This window comes from Sitodiplosis mosellana, unplaced genomic scaffold (assembly GCF_009176505.1).
Source record: "Sitodiplosis mosellana isolate CC-2019 unplaced genomic scaffold, AAFC_SMos_1.0 Smas_scaffold_5, whole genome shotgun sequence".
NCBI classification, from domain to species: Eukaryota; Metazoa; Arthropoda; class Insecta; order Diptera; family Cecidomyiidae; genus Sitodiplosis; species Sitodiplosis mosellana.
In genome coordinates this window covers 5358810-5377512 of record NW_022595248.1, presented here as the reverse complement: position 1 = coordinate 5377512, position 18703 = coordinate 5358810, and the positions used below count along the sequence as shown (strand labels likewise).

Below are 18703 nucleotides of genomic sequence, written 5' to 3'. Positions count from 1 at the left end.
CAACACTCGACCAAGGCGAATCGAAGCGAGCAACCAGAACGAAAGCTGCACAGAGATAGTTCAGAGAGAGAGGGAGAGAGAAACCCTTCGACAAGACACAGTTAAGGGCCAATCAAAATAAAAAAGAATGAAACGCAAATAAAATAAAGAAAATACGACGCAATCAAACTGCCGAAAAAAGGTCAAATTATTATGTGAAAATGTTCGACGAACGATAGAGAGACGAAGCGAATGAAGGAGTGTGCTCATATCTGTTGGTCCATATAAAAGAAGCCTACGGTTAGTTCCACTTCCGTTCCTCGAACATCTAACTTAATTTCAATGTTAACAATGTTGATGAAGATGAGTCGTGAAATACACAGTCAACGCACCATCATTTGATGCGTACTTGCAAATGGAAGAAAAAGAAAAACAAGAAAGGAAAAAAAAACAACAGCAACACAAGACAACAGAACAACAACATGATGGAAAAGGCTAAACCAATCTGATTAAATGAAAATTGAATCAGCATAATGCTGTGTACAGCAGAAAGTAGTTGAAAATCAATAAAGCGTCCATTTAAAGCAGCATTTCGATGTGGATAACAATTTAAACTATTGCTTTGTGCCGTAATCAGAATAGAACGACAAAAACTTTGAGAGGTCTCCTTTTGTGACACGATTGCGAGTTTTCAATTGTTATTTCAGTAAATATATGATTAAATGGATTAAAGGATGCCGCTGAATCATTCAGTGTTCAAGTGGAATATTTTTAGCTTTTCCAATAATCTAAATGCGTATCAACAAGGTTTTTTTTTTAGTTTTTGTGCCTGTTCAGCGGCCCGATTGATATGCCATCATGGTTTGTCCGAAACAACGCGTCCCGAAAATCAGTCACTCCGTAATTCGTTTCTACGGAATGAAAATGCCAACGGAAATTGTTTCTCGGTTGTCGGTTAATAGGATTTACTTTGTGATTCCACATGAATATAAATATACCTTAATTAGAACCCCACTCCCTGTCCCGTTTGCTATCTCGTTTTCATCGTCGTTCGCATTCTATCGGCCGTATCGTCGGTGTTAGCGCGTATGTGTTTCTATTTTGTGTTCGCCGTCACTTTTGGTTAGCCTTCATTGAGCCTCCATGAAATGAATAGAATGCGAAGTATTCGCCTTGAATTTGAAATGATTAATTTAGTGTGTTGTATGTATGTGTGGGTGCGCGCGACATGCGTAGCGTTATTACCTAAACAAGTAAGACAAGTTGTAATGTCTTGGTGCCGTGCATACACGGGATAGGCCATTCAAAACCGTTCCGAATGAGTGAGACAGAAGAAGCACTCCCAATTAGATGATGCATTGAATTGCGCTTTGATACAAGACGCAGGAAAACGTGACAAATGGAACGAGAACATATTCAAATGGTTTTTGAATCTGCTGGGGCTGAACGACTTAATTGGGTTTATTTTCTTTTTCTTTTGGCTACCTTCTCTGCATCCTGATGCGAATAAACACACAATACCTGACGACTACGATGTACAGGAGGTAATGAATGCGTCGCCCAATGATGAACCTCTGAACATATCAAAATGTCGAATCAAAGCAAAAACTATGACTATGACTCAAGCATTTAACATGTTCGCTTTTAATGAGTTTTCATTTTACCTTTTATTCGCCGCATTAACGACAACGACACATACATATATTTTTATACGTAACGCAAACACACATTCGGATCATCTAATATCTTTCGTCCACTGTCACCATTAACCTTTGATATCTGCGTGTAACACAGACTCACTTACACTCGTTCGGCTTTCTCATTCGATGGATTGACGTTATTGTTTTTAACATCTCGTATGGGAGGAGAAGTAGGAGGGGAAGTGTGTGAGACGATGCTAAATTTTCCCATTAACTTTCTGCCATTTACATACAAAGGCTTTCAATCGGCAAGTAGTCGCCAGAGCTTGCGACCAAAGTACAGAGCTGCTCGAAAATGCGCCATTTCATCCGGAGTTTGTTTTCATCATTATATACAGGAGGAGCGGGCGAACAAAACAAAATGTCGCTCTAAATGCCGACATTTGTTTGCTTATCCAATTAGAAAACGAATTTTTTTTCGTTCGCTTGCTCCTTTGCTTGCTCACTCCATCTCGTTACCAAAAACTCTGTCATGCAATGTTAAAAGGTAACAATAGGTTGATGGCAAAATCGTTTCGTTGACATTTTATTAAAAAATACCTACCAAAAGCACACAGGCCCGTTTCACACCCAATTTACTCATAATAAACAAAAGTCAGTTTGGCGTCGTCACGACTTCAACTCAAACCAAATACAACAAAGTGGATTGATTCGAACTGAGAGTTGAGTTAAGTTACGTTGAACTCAATTGAATTCGTTTGGTCCCACCGATTTGATGCGTATTTCGAGTTGATGGGAATTGTTTTGTTTTTTTTTCTCATTACAACTACTAACAACGACAACAGAAATGCAGTTGTGATTTCAATATTTTATGGATTTTCCATGTTCCATGGTTTTCATTTGATTTCATTGTTTGTCTTCTTGTTTGTTCATTCTTCCAGTTCGATGACACATTCACTGAGGCTACTGGATATATCGGGAAATCAGTTCGAGGAATTGCCGTTAGAATCAATTAAAAATATACACACACTTAGTCGATTAGAAGCACACAGGTAACAACTCTATATTAATATATGATTATTACGTTAAGTAATAACCATTCATTCATTCAATCGATTCAAGTTGATGTCATGGATGTGATTCTCAATCAATATACAAGAGAACCACCTTTTATTGTTTATGACCATCAGATAACAACTAAATGTAATTGGGTTCAAAAAGACAGTTTGAATTATATGTGTAAGCCGGGAAATTATTGTTGGGCCAGGGTATTTTATCGACTGTACTATTCGAATCAATAAAGCGAAATTGAATCGATCGGTTGAATACACACATATATGCACATGTGAATAAGTATCAAATGATGACCAACAATGCGATCGAAATGGATAACCGTTGCCAAACAATGGTGACGTGTGTAACAGGCCGTGGTTCGTGTTGAAATAATTGTATCCATCACCGAATATTCGCTTCATTAGAGCAAAAGAAAATGTGAAAAATTAATTATTATCATTCATGTGAAATTACACCAGATACCTACCCAAATCCATTAAATTGTCAAGAATGTGTTATACGAGCACAGGATGTTAGGCCGTATTTCAAAAGCACTTTGCATCGAATTCGGGATAACGCGCTTTCGCTGCGCCGAAAATTTCTTTTTAAAGCTCATTTTACAGATGATTGATTTGATAATTTCGTGTGTTCGGCGCTTTTCATCGAAAATAGAATGTTCGTTGGCAAAAATGACGAAGGTAATGCGAATTCACTGGAGAGAAGATGCGAAAAAAAAGATGTTCGTATCCTAAACCTTATATATGATTGATTATGCGTCAGATATTGCGTATGGAATGGTAATTCCCACATGGAGCTTCGTGCGCGGCTGAATATTATTAATTCGATTATTCAAACGATGTGTGACAACACACAGAGACAGACACATTCACCTTCGACGAACGAAACATCCATTTCGAATCGATTGAATCGTGAATTGAACGACACATATAATAGGATTAATCAATAATCAATAGGAACCGAAGCTTAACCAACACATTTTTTTTCTTGTTCTTTTTTTTCCTTTCTGTCGCCTCATTCAATCGGAATTGATGTGATCTCTGTATGTGTTCGATGTTCGGCGTGGGGTGTATGCTGCCAAAAACAGAAATAAAATACAAAGTTTAGATGGCGATTGGGGCTATTTGGTTGACTCATTGCGTTCGCTGCATGTGTCAGGAAATTCAATAACGGAAATGAATTTCGCTGATGAGGAAGACGATTATGTGGACGATGACCAGCTGCCACGTAATCCACAATTCCAACAGCCGCCACAGCAGCAGCAGCAGCAGCAGCAGCAGCAACATCAGCGTTTCCATCACAAAATGATGGTATCGTACAATGGTTACAATTCGATTAGTGGCACCAGCTATCGCAGCGCATTTTCCAAACTTCGTAAACTGACGTGGTTAGATGTGAGCGACAATCGTATATCACACATTGCTCCCAACTATTTACCTCGAATCATAATCACATTAAATTTAAGCGATAATTTATTCACTGAAGTACCTGTAAATATGCTCCAGCATTTACATCAATTACGTTCGCTTTTTATGCGAAATAATTTGCTCAAATCGTTGGCCGCCATTGAAGACCATCCCAGTCCGATGCTGTTGGAACGCATCGATTTTAGCTACAACACCATCGAAGAGTTTGGACATTTGTTCAATGCAAATTCAACCATCAAAATCATTATCCTCGAAAAGAATTGGTTGCGTCGTTTGCATGCAAATTCATTTCAAAATTTATCCACCAGCCGAATAGCGTTGGCCTATAATCGTATCCACCACATTCACAGCGATGCATTTAATGGGCTTGAAAATTCGCTGGAACACCTTGATCTGGAGCATAACTTACTGACAGAGTTTCCAAAAGCCGTGATGTCATTGAAACAATTATATTATTTATACTTACCGTCAAACGGTATCGGTTCGTTGGATACACTGCCGAGCACCCTGCGTGCATTGTCATTGGCAGCGAACAATTTCACCACAATGCCGGTGCATGCATTGAAAATGTGCACCGATTTGATATACTTGAACATGGGCTACAACAAAATTGTCGAACTACCCGAAAATGGGTTTGCCGAGTGGGGCAACAAATTGGAAACATTTTTTTTGCGCAACAATAAAATCACGAGCTTAAATTATGGTTCATTTAACGGTTTGGATGCCATTAAAGAAATGAGCCTCAGCTTCAACGACATTCATTATCTGCATCCGCTGGTATTTGAGAATATATCGAAAACATTGACCATTTTCGAGCTGTCGTTTGGTTTGTACCGTGACGATTTTCCAACCGAGCAATTCAAATATTTAACGGAATTGATGTGGCTGTCGTTGGACAATAATAATTTGAAAAAAATCTCCGACGAATCGCTCATCACATTAACGGAATTGGTGCACATTAATCTGTCGTTTAATCGCATCGCCATGTTTCCGCCGACCATTTTCATTGCAGAAATCCATAAGAAGCTCAAAGAAATCGATTTATCATACAATTCACTGACAAAAATCTACACCAACACATTTGACAGTTTGCTGAATTTGCACACCGTACGCTTGTCATCGAATCGCATCGCATCGCTGGACATGCACAGCTTTCACAATCTACCCGAACTGACGTATGTCGATTTAACGCACAATTTATTACGCAACATTAGCGAAAATGTGTTCACATTTTTGCCGAGATTACTGCAGCTAGATTTAATGTACAATCATTTAGATCATTTAACGTTTAAAATATTTAAACACGCTTCGAATGAGTCGATGCCGCTGCGCTTGAACATCAGCCATAATCGTTTGTCGATGCTGGACGGTGAAATCAATTCATTTTTGTACATTTACTCCATTGACGCAACATCCAATTATCTGAACGATTCGCAAAGTTTTCGATACTTGGGCTACAGTTTAAAGGAGCTGATTTTACGACGTAATAGTTTTAGCATTTTGAATAATCATGCATTCAACGAACTGTACAATTTGGACTGGTTGGATTTATCTCATAATAATTTATCGGTGTTGCGACGGAGATGCTTCCAGGGATTGACCAATCTACAGAAACTTGAACTGAACAACAACCATATAAATCAACTTCAATCGGATCAATTTGCGGATTTGAGAAATTTACGAATTCTAAATTTGGCACACAATCGATTGCGTTCGTTACCACGCGAAATTTTCGTACACACTCGAATCGAGTATTTGGACTTGTCGAACAATCAATTGACACTGTGGCCATCGAATTCATTGAGTGACATTGGATTCACGCTACGCAATGTACACATGGCGTCCAATGAAATCGAATACCTGGAACCGAATATGTTTATCAACACGCAGTACGTGTATACGTTAGATTTGTCAAGAAATAAACTGGTCGTGATTCCGGATAACACTTTTAGTTATCTTAGCAATTTAACGAATTTAGATTTGAGCAATAATCCATTAGTAACTGCCAATTTGGAGCAAATCTTTCATCACACACCCATGTTACGTGTACTAAACTTACGCGCGATGGGCTTGTATCACATGCCATCGATGACGGCAACACATCATTTAACGCAGCTCGATGTGAGCATGAATAATTTGCAGGAAACCAGTGCGTTGAATCGATTAAAGCATTTACGTGTGCTAAAAATTGCCCAGAACAAAGTGTCAAACATAAGTGCGTTGGCCGACCGATTACCGTCATCGTTACGTGTGCTCGATTTATCACGAAATCCAATCAAACGGATTTTATTGCAGGATTTCACGCGAATACGTCGTCTTGAGGAGTTGTATATGCGTGGTTGTTCCATACGAAATCCAATGCCATTCGGTCAATTGACGAATCTCAAAGTGTTTCACTTCGATGCTCAATCGTCGTTTGCCGACATCGTATCAAATATGCGTGGTTTGCACGAGTTGCGTATCGAGGTGAATGGGGAATTGTTTGACGGTACGATTCTATCAAAGCTGGTAAATCATACGAAAATTAATTCGGTGGAAATTACGGGAAAGCGTTTAACACAAATCGCACCGACGGCATTTACTGGACTTGCGCACAGCTATAATTTGAAACTGAAAATCCACAATACACAAATCAATGATTTTCCACCGACGATATTCTATGCACTGCGCTCCATACCACATTTGTCGATCGATCTGTCGAATAATAACGTAGCCAATTTAGCACCGGACAGTTTCTATCCGAACGCAAGCAGCTGGGATGCAGTCGGAACGCGAAGTATTATCGGTGGTTTGGACATTTATGGTAATCCATTACAGTGCGAATGCGGATTGGTTTGGTTGGGACACTGGCTCAGGAGGTGGCTTCGTGAAGTGTCACACATACACAATCTCAACGATGAAGACTACAAAGAAATGGTCGAGGTAAGAAAAAATATTACGTAATAATTCAAGTTACATTTCGGAAATTATGGTGTCAGCTCATTTTTCCGTTTTGATACCAACACCACTCACACTCGTGATAAATCTACTACCATAATCATTGTTATTTGATTTCCTCTGAACTTTCATTTTTTTGTGTGTTTTTTTTTCCTGTGTGCAGCGTGCCCGCAGAAATACGTGTGTCGACCCACAGACCGGAAAGGTGGTGCCATTTTTAGAAGTATTTCCGGAGGATCTATTGTGTCATGCGAGCGCCCTCAGCAGTTCAGCCGTTAATAAATGTATCCTAATGCCAACATTCGTGAGAATTTTTATATTTTTATCGATAATTTTGACATTTAATTATTCCATGTTCATTTGATTTGTCATGTAAGTGGCATGGTCGATCTCATCTAGCCAGTATTCAAGTTAGTTTTCTATAGAATTATATTACTAGAAATAAGAAATGATAGCCAGCCCATCACCATCACCGTCACTATCAACATCGTCACTGAACCACCACCCGGGTGGGCAAATTGCATCGTAATACATACTACGTATAAGTAGGAAGATTCTAATTTTGTTATGAAATTTCACAGAAATAAATTTATTGAAGAGGAACGAATTAATTGTAAATTGATAGGGATAATGATAGATGCAATGCTAGACGCATTTTTCATTGTTGGAGATAATTGAATAGCGATGAAGATTTTAAATGAAAAATGACCATCATGACGTGTATATGTGCGCACTGATGATGATAATTGAACGATACACTGTATAATGTATAAATAAAATGTCGTAATTTCCCATATATATATACGGATTCAGATCCATTCAGAATTATTATTGATAAAACCATCCGAGAGAGATAGGGAAAAAGATATTTGAAATTTACTTCGGATCAAGAGATTCTTATTAAATTTTATTGATTTTACCTGTTCGTTCAACTGACAAATTATTTTGCCGTTCGATGGTGATCGTCGGCGAATAGTTGAGTGCAATTTCAAGTCAATTTATTGGTAGCACGTTAGACTGTGCGACATTCTCATTCCCATGAGACTGAACCATCGGGTTCTAGTGTATTCTCTTCACCACCACCACCACCACTCGGTTTCGGCTTCCATATCAAAATGATATTCAGAAGCCGTGCAAAAAGATGGAATCGATTGACTCAGTTGCTCGCTCGCTCACTCTCTATTTCTCGGTTAAGTGTTAGCTTTGCTCATGTAATTGCATTTTCCAATGCATGCACTGCAAAATTTCAATAGTTTCAACGTTGCCACAACGGTGTCCTTATATGAATTCACTTGGCATTTTCATTCGTTTTCATCACCACACACACAAACTCACTCACTCACTCACTCCATATTATAAAATGGACCATATTCAATTTCTATCCAAACAATATGCAATATCTTTAATAAGCCATACGTATATAACAGCTCTATAGTTTGGATCTAACCAGCTTGAACAAACAGAGTGTGTCTTTGGCTCTGTGTTTGACCTCCATTTTCATGGCTGACGAATCTCTCTCTCCCTCTCTCCCACTCCGGTGTCTCTTTTCGTTCTGCTACTCTATCTGGCATCTCATGTTTGTGCACCAACACTTTATCTGTTCCGAAAAGTTTTTGATATCCATTAATTTGTCTCGACACACTTAAATGAACACACACAGATTGCATTGACAGTTTTTGCCATGCGATCTTATTACACTTGAAAGATTCGATGCACACACGCACATCGACAGCGACAACAATAACAACGACACCGTCGACGCTCCGAAGCAAATAAACTGACACCATGGATAAGATTGTTCAATTATGTGGAAAAGAGGCGACTGAAAAATGTGTTTCAAGACTTTGTTCGGAAAAACCAAAGCTTTAATAACGAGCGCAACAAGCATTTCATTGACGTGACACGCTCAAATGGTGGAACAAGAGAGACAACAAAACCAACATCACGATTGTCTCGGTGCAATTTTCGAGATTTTTCTATCTAGATTCGGCGAACGTACGGGATTGTATCTGTGAATTTGTGTGTGGGCGCGAGCGCGTCTGTGCGGCTGAAAATGAGCCGGGCACATAAAAAATGCACATCGCACTCCGATGCTTGAGAACATCGTGAGATAATTTATTAACGATCTCCCGTGTGGCAAATGCTATTAAAACATGCGGTTATTCTTTTGTCGGGTTAAATTTTTTTTTGCTATCACTTGGTTGGTGGTTTTTTTTTTCTTGCCATCGATAGTGGCTGATGCGTCACGTTTTCAACGCCAAAAAAACTTAAACTTTCAATGGTTTATTCGATGTTCATTGTATTCGACATGTTCCACTTCGAACTGATTTCGCCTGGTATGTACACTGTACAAGCATATTCCACATATAATTTCAAATGTCTTATATTTCCCATAGAGCAACCCAACCGACCGCTATCACTTTTACCAATTCGCCCTTCCTCACTCTCTTCTGCATTCGCTTTCGATTTTTGCTCACATTTATTCACCTTTTGCTGCACTGTGTGGCTCGTCTTGACTGACACATTCCTATCAGTATGCTACACAACCGACATTGTGCATATGCCATTTGGGGGATGGCTTGAAAAATTTACTTGAACAAACACGATCGCGTGGTAAATTTTTCGCACTGACTATAAATTGAATGGAATTTTCGTGTGCATGACACACACTTCATTAAAATAAACATTCCATACGGCGAAGAAGGAGAGGGAGAAGCGAGTACTGGAAATATCCTTGATTTTCATATCATCTTGTCCTTCCTCTCTACTCTACTCTAGCGTTTCGTTACGAAACTTATAATGAAAAAAAAAACTAACTAGTCGTTGTGCGAATTTCAAGGAAATTATCGGACGGAAAATTTTTGCACCAATTTTCGACGAGCGAAAAGAGATATGGCAAACACACACACACACACACACACCGAGAGCGGAAGAGACAGAGTGAAAAAGCGAGAGGGCGAGAAAGAGAGGAAGAAATATGGCAGCGTGGCGAATGAAAAGCGCAAACAAAAGATGTCTGTAGCATGCAATATTAATAATGATATACGGAGCTCTCGTGATTATGTCGAATATTTACGTACAACGTACGGCTTTGCACTGGGAATAGGTGCGCGAGCAAGGGAGACAGAGAGATTGAGTAGACCGGAATGAGCTCATGAATTCGCTAAAGATAGACAGACGCTCAAAAATTATGTATGAAATGGGAACATTTTTCGCCAAACCACATCGTGTTCACGTAACTTTTTCTCTCTCTCTCTCTCTCTCTCTCTCTCTCTCTCTCTCTCTCTCTCTCTCTCTCTCTCTCTCTCTCTCTCTCGGTCTGTTTCTCGTTCGTTCTTCATTCGTTCTTCATTCGGTTTCTCCCGCCGCGATGCGCTTATGCACTGTACAAACAAGTTTTACCGGTGTAATTTTCACGACACAACACTCGCACGCAATCATTTATTCGCTAATAATGATTTGCCATTCGTACATGTTCGAGTGAAGCCACTCATTGTAATAATTCCAACCAGACGTACCGTCGAAAACGATCGTGACGATGATGACGAACCGAATTTAATCCGATTTAAAGCAGAGGAATCGCAATTCATTTTTAAATTCACGTCTCATTTCATTCCATTTTGGGAATTGTTTGATCAAAATTCTGTTTCATCATGGTCTCAATCTTAATCAAACGAAAACGAAACGCCGTATGTGGTCGCATCCACACATAATGCGCATACATTTTCACCAACAACGCTAATAATCATCTCGAATATGAGCACGATGCGCCAATTTGTACAATTACAACACATTTTTCGTTTGCATTTGGAATGCATCAACCCTAATGATATTAATAAAATTCCGACCAAAAAAAAGTTGAGATAAATTAAATAAAATCCATTGCTCATATTTTGCTCTCGTTTGCAAATACATATTATGGGCTTATGCGCTTCATACGTGTGATGTGTGCATTTTGAAAAATCAGAACGAGGCTCACACGGCCGAGAGAAAAAAAACAACCACCACAGACCTTAACCATTAAATCAGAAATAATAATGCAGCTCTGACAACTGCAAAATATTAAATCATTTCTGTCAGTCCAAATGAATGGGGTAATTTTTTTCGGTTGTTTTTCGGTTGAGAGTGCACGCGCGTGTTATACATGCAATCGAAATCAAACTGGAATATGAGGTAGATCGAGAGGAGGGAGCGTCATGAGAAAAAAAAAACATCACCATGAAAATAATAATTTAATAATTTTCGCCAAATAAACGAAAATGTGATTGTTTAAATTGAATGACGAAAAAGTATAGTGTTTGTTGCAACACCAGCAGCAGCGCCGGCACCGGCATTGGGAAGAATGTTGACCAATTTCATATGCTCATCAGTCGTAGCCTTGGCCATTAACGATGGGGGAAACAGCATGTTTGACAGACCAAACATGCATAACAAGCAAAATTGAATCGTGACAAATGATTTAATATGGTCCGAATGAAGCTTAACCAAAAACAAGAACGAGAGCAAAAGGCACAGTGTGGGAGAGAATCAGAAAAAGAGAGAGAGAGAGAGATAGAGGGAAAGAAAAAAAACGCAACGAAAAAAAAATCATTTTACCAGCGGTGCGATAATCACGTTTGTCCTGATTCAGCAGAAAATGGGGCAATGGCAAAAACAATAAGACTACAGCTATATTTCTACAGTAGCAAAAATCATTTTGTGGCTATTTTTCATGGTGGAAAAAGTTTCAGCAGCTGTGGTCCACAAAGGCATGGCGTTTTTCTTTCGCTCTTGCTCTCGTATTGAGCTGAGCTTTTTTTGTCCATCATCTACCCACCCACACCATTCATATATACACTCGTACAAACATAATAACAAATGACTCGACAAACGACTCGATTTGGTGGTACACACACAAGGTATATACACTCCATCCACACTCACACAATCGGATTGGCCGAGGATGATGTGTAAAATAATTTTTGGGCGAAGAAGTCTCTCCACATTTACTCTTTTCACTCTCTCTCTCTCTCTCTCTCTCTCTCTCTCTCTCTCTCTCTCTCTCTCTCTCTCTCTCTGCGTGCGTGGACGCGTTTATTTTTATCCAGACTCTCACTTTGTTCGACTTTGACATATCGCAATTAAAAGTTTAACGACATACAATTCGGTTAATTGTTTCAAATAAATTTCGAAATGGGAAACAAGCGCAGACGGAGACGGACCAAACGAAATACGAGACCGAGTGAAATTTTCCACCGGCTATAAAGCATTACATACCAAGCATATTTGTAACAATGACGATGCCGAAAAAGAGCCAACGAAAGGCGATAAAATCCGGCCCCAAACTTAGATTCGTATCGTTTTTGATGTTTAACGGTTTCCACTTATCCTTGTCGCTTTTTTTGTATGTGTGTGGATGTGTGTATATGGCATGTCGTCGGTATCGCTCCATATCACACGGAAATGAGTGTAAGTGAGTGAATTGCGCGAAATATTTCGAGCGCACCAAAAACTATGAAGACAAATGCGAAAGCATGTGAATGCATTAAGCCATGGCAAATGTCATAAAAAAAACGACGGAGCGCAACCAAATAGAGAAAAAAGCGAAGAAAAAAATGCAAACAGCATGCGGTGCAAATGTTGAAATAAGGTTATCTACTCTACCTGGCTCACAAACTCTTTCGCTCACAAACCGCGCCAATTCGAAGTTCCGAAACACTTGCGTTTCACCTTTAACTTTTTATAGCCCTAATAATTGCAATAAGAGACGAACACATACAGGCAATAACAATCCCGAACGCGAAGAAGAAATCATTCGATGCGGCGCGGTGCTTTTTCACATATTTTTTTGACTGTCCTCATAAATTCAAATCATAAAAATTAAAATCGTTAAGTTTTCATACCGGAAAGCAATGAATGCAATGGAACGGCTTTATCTCAACACTCTTCGTTTTCTGTATATCCTCGGGCCATGTGCTGAGCGCAATCGAGTGAAACGGTATATCGTGAATCGCACGAGAGTAATTGAGTCGTAAATGAAGAATTCCTGTGAGTTGGAAACGAAAAGTAGAAAAAGCACAAAGTTTCGTCTCGTTCGGAGAAATTCCGTTGACGATTACTTTGGCACGTTTCCACCTTTCAGTCCCACGTAATACACACTCCCAAAACGAACACTTGTTGTATATTAATGAATATTATGCATTTTGCATGTTTCAGCCCATTCAATGCATGTTCTTTTTTTACATGCATCAACATTCTACGTATAATTTTCATAGTTTTGCTAAACACTTCCGGCAAATTTAATAAATGCAGGAAAAAAGTGGCGAGAAATCAGCCGTCTCTTACATACATGTCGCATACAAAATCAACACTGAAACTTACATTGACATACTATGCCAGTGGCATAGCCCTACAATGAACATATAAGTTACGCAGTACTATTGAAACTAAAACTGGGGCTGAGAACTAAGAGAACTGAAACTAGCTCGCGAGTCAACTGAACGAAACCATAACCGGCACTCAACGCCTTCATAAACCATTCCACGAATGACGAAAAAGTCTCGCCGAGATTTCCCATTCTCTCAGTCAAAATCAATTTTTCGAAAATTGTCACATTTAAGCGAAGAGAACAAACGAAAGCCATGAAAATGCTAGAAAAACGAAAGCATTTAAAAATGTTTGTACACTCAAAAAAGGAGAGTAAAAAAGAGCGAGGAAAATACACGTGGAAAAATAAAAGAGAGGAGAAAAAGAGCGAACGGTCGTAATCGTATTTACCAATTATCGCATGCATGGCATACCAATCATTAAAAATTTACATGAAATTGAACTTTAATTTTTCAACCACATCCAAAACGATGGGTGTGAGTCATTTCCACTCGATTTTGTTCATTACATCGGCGTGGTAACCAAAATGCCGGAACCTGTTTTTTTTTAAACTTCTAAACGTTGGTTATTAGAAGTGTTGAAGTGATTGAATGTTGAATGAGGAGAGAGAAACGGTCGGAATTTTTTTTCCCTCCTAGGTTAAGTTTGAACTTTTTAGTCAAATTGAAAATGATGTAAATAGTAACAGCACTGAATGAGAGTTTATCTTTAAAAAAAAAACATATATATCTAGTTGAATCATTTGAAATCACACACCCACACACACTCATTTGGTGGTAAGCCGCACATTTCACACCACACAACATATAAGATTAATTTATTATATCCTAACTGACTTAGATTAAGCTATGCCAAATTCTGTAGGATAATTAGACTTAATAGATTATAGTTGTCTTTCTTATAATACATATGCAACATAATTCAATTTAATTTTGTAAAAAAAAGAAGATAAATACTCAAAAAAATGTCTCAATTGATGATTATTGCTGTATCAAAAACAATTCAATTATCTTAATATCACTCACATCAAATTAATGGATTAAAGCAAATGGAGGAAACCGTTTAAGTTAGTTAGCAATTAAATGAGCCGAAATGTACTGGAAAGTTAAATCTATTAATAATCATATCTAACTGAATGTTTATCCACACGCGACAAACCCATGAGAAAACAAAAGAATACCGACAATTGAACAATATGAAAAGCTTGATGCAATACTATGCAATAGAATAAGGAATAATCAAGTGATAAAGACAAAGAGGTTGTATTGAATACCCTTCCGAAATTCATTCCCATACCATGGATTTGAACCATTCAATCACCATTTTTCGTCAGAAGACAATTTTCATTCATGTTACACATTTCTCCTTAATTTTCCAATTTGAATTGATGTTTATTTTTGAACCATAAACCGATTGAGACGAAAGTATTCAAAACAATCTCTAGATGTAAATAACATTTGAATACACGCAATTTAAAACCATAAAATGCCCAGCAAATGATTTTATTAAGCCAAAACCAAAAATAAACGACACTTTAACATTTAGTTTTAAAATGAAGTTATAAACGAAGACAGACACACAGACACACAGACGTGAAAAAAGAAGAGAAGAAAAAACGAAGTAAATATTGTGATATTTTTAGACATATCAAATTAGTTAATCGACCATTTCAATTGCGCATTTGAAGCAATTCTATTGATTGACACCTTTATTTATTATTACCGTTACCATTTTTGGATTGGGTTTTTTTTATTTCCATGAAGTCGGATTTATTTTTAGCAAACACTCGGTTTTGCACGGTATTGCTTTGGACGAATGCACCTTATTGTTGTGAAGAAAAACCAACTTTGATTGCACACTGAACTGGAAAAAAGAAAACTGGATGTTTTTGGCATGTTCTGCGTCATTCGACAGCCGTCTGGCTTATACGATTCGGAATATTCTGTCGAACAGAATATTTCTTTTTTTTTTCTTTTTTTCTTTGAAACGATCAGAACGACACAATTCTACTTGATTGTATTTCCGTTGAATTTCAATATATTTAATAATTTGAAAGCTCTTACGTTAATAAATTAGGAGACGCCCGACATTCGAATATACTTCAATAGAGGTGAAAAAGCGCGCTAATATAGTCTGGCATGTTTTGTTATGGTTTGCATAAATTCATACACATCAAAATGCGCTGGCACATGCAACACTTTATTACACACATACTCTATTTATTTACCGGTAAGGTTTAGCTCAAGTGCGCGTCATTAAAAATGTTTACTGTGTGTAATTCGGCGTAATTAAAAGCGTAAATAACGGAAGAGAGAAACATTCCAACACACAAAATAAACACAACGGTATAAAAGAAATGACTCTGTCATTTTGTTCTGTTTTTTTTTTCGTTCAATTCCTGAATGTGATCCAAAGCGATACTTGCTCTAAAAAAGAAAACGCTAGTTTTATTTTGTATTCCGTAATTTAATGGACAAGTATAAAATGAAAAAAGGAAAATGATGATTAAGTAGTTATAAATATGCATTTGTGTAGTGAAAAAAATTCCATTGTAAATATTACGAATTCTTTGATAAACGGACTTGATACGAGATTGCATGTTGATAAGCGTGTGAAAGCGCTGGAGAAAAACAGTGGAAGGAGCAGAGGTAAAGGGAGAGAAAATGGAATGAAAAGCGTCGAATGTTTGTTTTTTTCCCTTTCCCGTGGATGAATTCCTTTCTATATATATATATAAATTAAATATATAATATAAATGTATAGTTTCCAATGGAAATTTCATCGTCGTTTTGTGACAAAGTCGCTTTTTGACGTTATCGTTAAATTTTAAAAGCGACCATAAATTTAAACTCTTGGACTTTGCTTGCCAGCGCATTGTATCACATTTAAATTGCGTTCACAATTCACGTAGATAGTAGAGAACTACAAAATGTTGAGTGTGTTACTTGCTCGATCGCTTGTTATATCTCGATTAAGTTCTCTCCTCCCATTCGAGAGCGTGTGTGAGTCAGAGATAGGGAGTGAGGTACAAAGGGAGATAGAGGGGTAGATTCGAATTGAAATACACACAGAACACGTCAATAAATTTACCGTATGCGACATTCTAGATAGATTAAGTGGAGAGAACGCACGCGAGAGAGCATAACAACTTAAGAGCAATTGTTGGGCGAGCATTTCAAGAGCAAAGTAGAAAGGATGGCAATGGAGAATTAACTCAAATTGGCAGAAAAGTGAGAAAAATGAAAATTCACATTGGAAATCGAACTGTCTGTAAGCTACATCAATTCATAAAGTATACAAAGTAAATACATAACTTATTCATTGATGACAACATACATCAACAACACAGCATTTAAGGATAAAATAGGAAGCAAAATGCAAGAACGATATTGCACTCGGTCTAAATGAAATACACACACAAACACTCACATACATAGCAAGAGCCAGAACAAAGGGAATACGCAAAAAATGCACACAAAATGCGAGAGAAAAAGTCAAGTGAATTAAATTAAAATGAATCGATGGTACGAAAGCAAACAATTACACAAATGTTATGTAAATAAAAAAAAAACAACAGAAAAATCGTAGTAAAATAACAATAAAGAGAAAACAGAGAGAAAAATGAAACCTTTTGAAAAAATCAAATTGATTTATTTAATGTATTTATTGAAGTACTTACCTACCAAAGGATAACAACAACAACAATAGAACAACATACACACAGTCAACGATAACAGGTAAGGTAATGTGATTGGAATTGATGGCGGCGATGACGATTCCACGGGGCAAATGCTGCACCCCAACGCCATCTATTGATTTTTGTAGACATTTTTAAGGTTTAGACTTAACAGTAGACTTGACATGAAGCACAGTACTTTACTGTTACTTTACTTTACTTACATTTAAGCTACTTAAACTAACTTAATAGCAAAACGTCAAACCAAATGGTAGTTGTACTCGCTGTTGACGTCCATTGTATTTGCCATGTGGACGATTCGTGGTCTTCTTCGGTCGTCGTAACTGTTTTTCTATATTTCCCCCTTCGTTTTACTCTAAATACGAGCATATCAATCGGCGAGAAGGGCTTTTAAACAAATCACTTTTTTCCATATCAACGACCATGTAAAATGTTACCACCACACCCGACAATCGATATCTTTGCTCTTTACTTTCGATTACAACCGAACGAAGGGTTGTATCAGTGATATGATCGGCACATGAGCACCATCTCTACCGATTGCCATTATTGCAATGTAAATGAATAGAATGTCTGCTTCTTCTTCTTTTTTCCAACATCAATTGCATACGACTTATGGTAACTCTTTGTAATCATTAGAGGTGGCGCTACTTATGCGCATCAATTGACTTTTGCATTAGCTCTTATGTACTGTGCGTGCCTTTCGCAAACGAAGAAGAAGAAGCGAACATGTACGAACAGGTAAACTTTTAAACATCAGAATTATCTTGTCAAAACCGAAACGAAGATTGGCAATGGTTGTGTGTGTGTGCGTGTTCGTTTGTACTGTTCAAAATCAAAGAGCAACTTGAGCTCATTGTGTTTATGCCATGAATCCGTTTTCCACGAAATCGAATCACCTTACTTTGCATTTCAAACTACAGCGAACTGAAAATGTTCCTTCTTCTTCTTTTCCGGAATCATCCAACTAAAATTTCCGTGCAAAACTTCAAGAAAGAATCATTTAATAAATAATTTCACGCTCGCATCATTTCCAACGAAGACAATTCTTTTTGTACACGCTATCATATTTCTCGCTGTTCGATTTCGATTCATTGGAGCTGCCGATGTTGCCGATTGCTGCCAACCACATCCATAGCACCGTGAAATTCGAACGTTTATGATGGCTTATTTCTACGCGGGTAAGTAGAAAAGGAATAAAAATCAACAATTGCTATCGGAGGAAAGTGCACATGAATTCGAGGATAGCGTTTCATTTTTTGAAATGCGATTCCGATGTCATTTCAATTCAACCGAATTGGAGGAAAATATATGTTTATGGACCGAATATTTTTCGATTCATATTTAAAATTAAAAATGGAAACTGCTGCAATAACTTGAGACTGGATTATGGTGTAGTCAAGCAGAAGAACGAAAAACATTCTGCACCACAGAAGAAACCATTTGTAGCAAGGGTTAAAAAACAGAAAGATAAACCACACGAAAGACAAACACATTCCATTTTTCCCAATGAATGCACTTGACAAACACACCAGCCAATCACTAAGACGGAAGTAAAAGCAGCACCCCCGCTGCCGCTGCAAAAA

General features: G+C 37.8%; 1 protein-coding gene across 1 annotated transcript in view; it reads left to right on the top strand.

The window, feature by feature from the left end:
* The window catches only part of LOC129567055 (chaoptin), an 81130-nt gene extending 64082 nt beyond the window's left edge, over positions 1-17048 (top strand). Inside the window, exons 4-6 of the mRNA XM_055443586.1 lie at positions 2561-2671; positions 3778-7039; positions 7218-17048. Of these exons, the coding sequence (XP_055299561.1) occupies positions 2561-2671; positions 3778-7039; positions 7218-7418 (3574 nt within the window). The 3' untranslated portion in view covers positions 7419-17048. The remainder of the gene's footprint in view (positions 1-2560; positions 2672-3777; positions 7040-7217) is intronic.
* The last annotated feature ends 1655 nt before the right edge of the window (positions 17049-18703 follow it).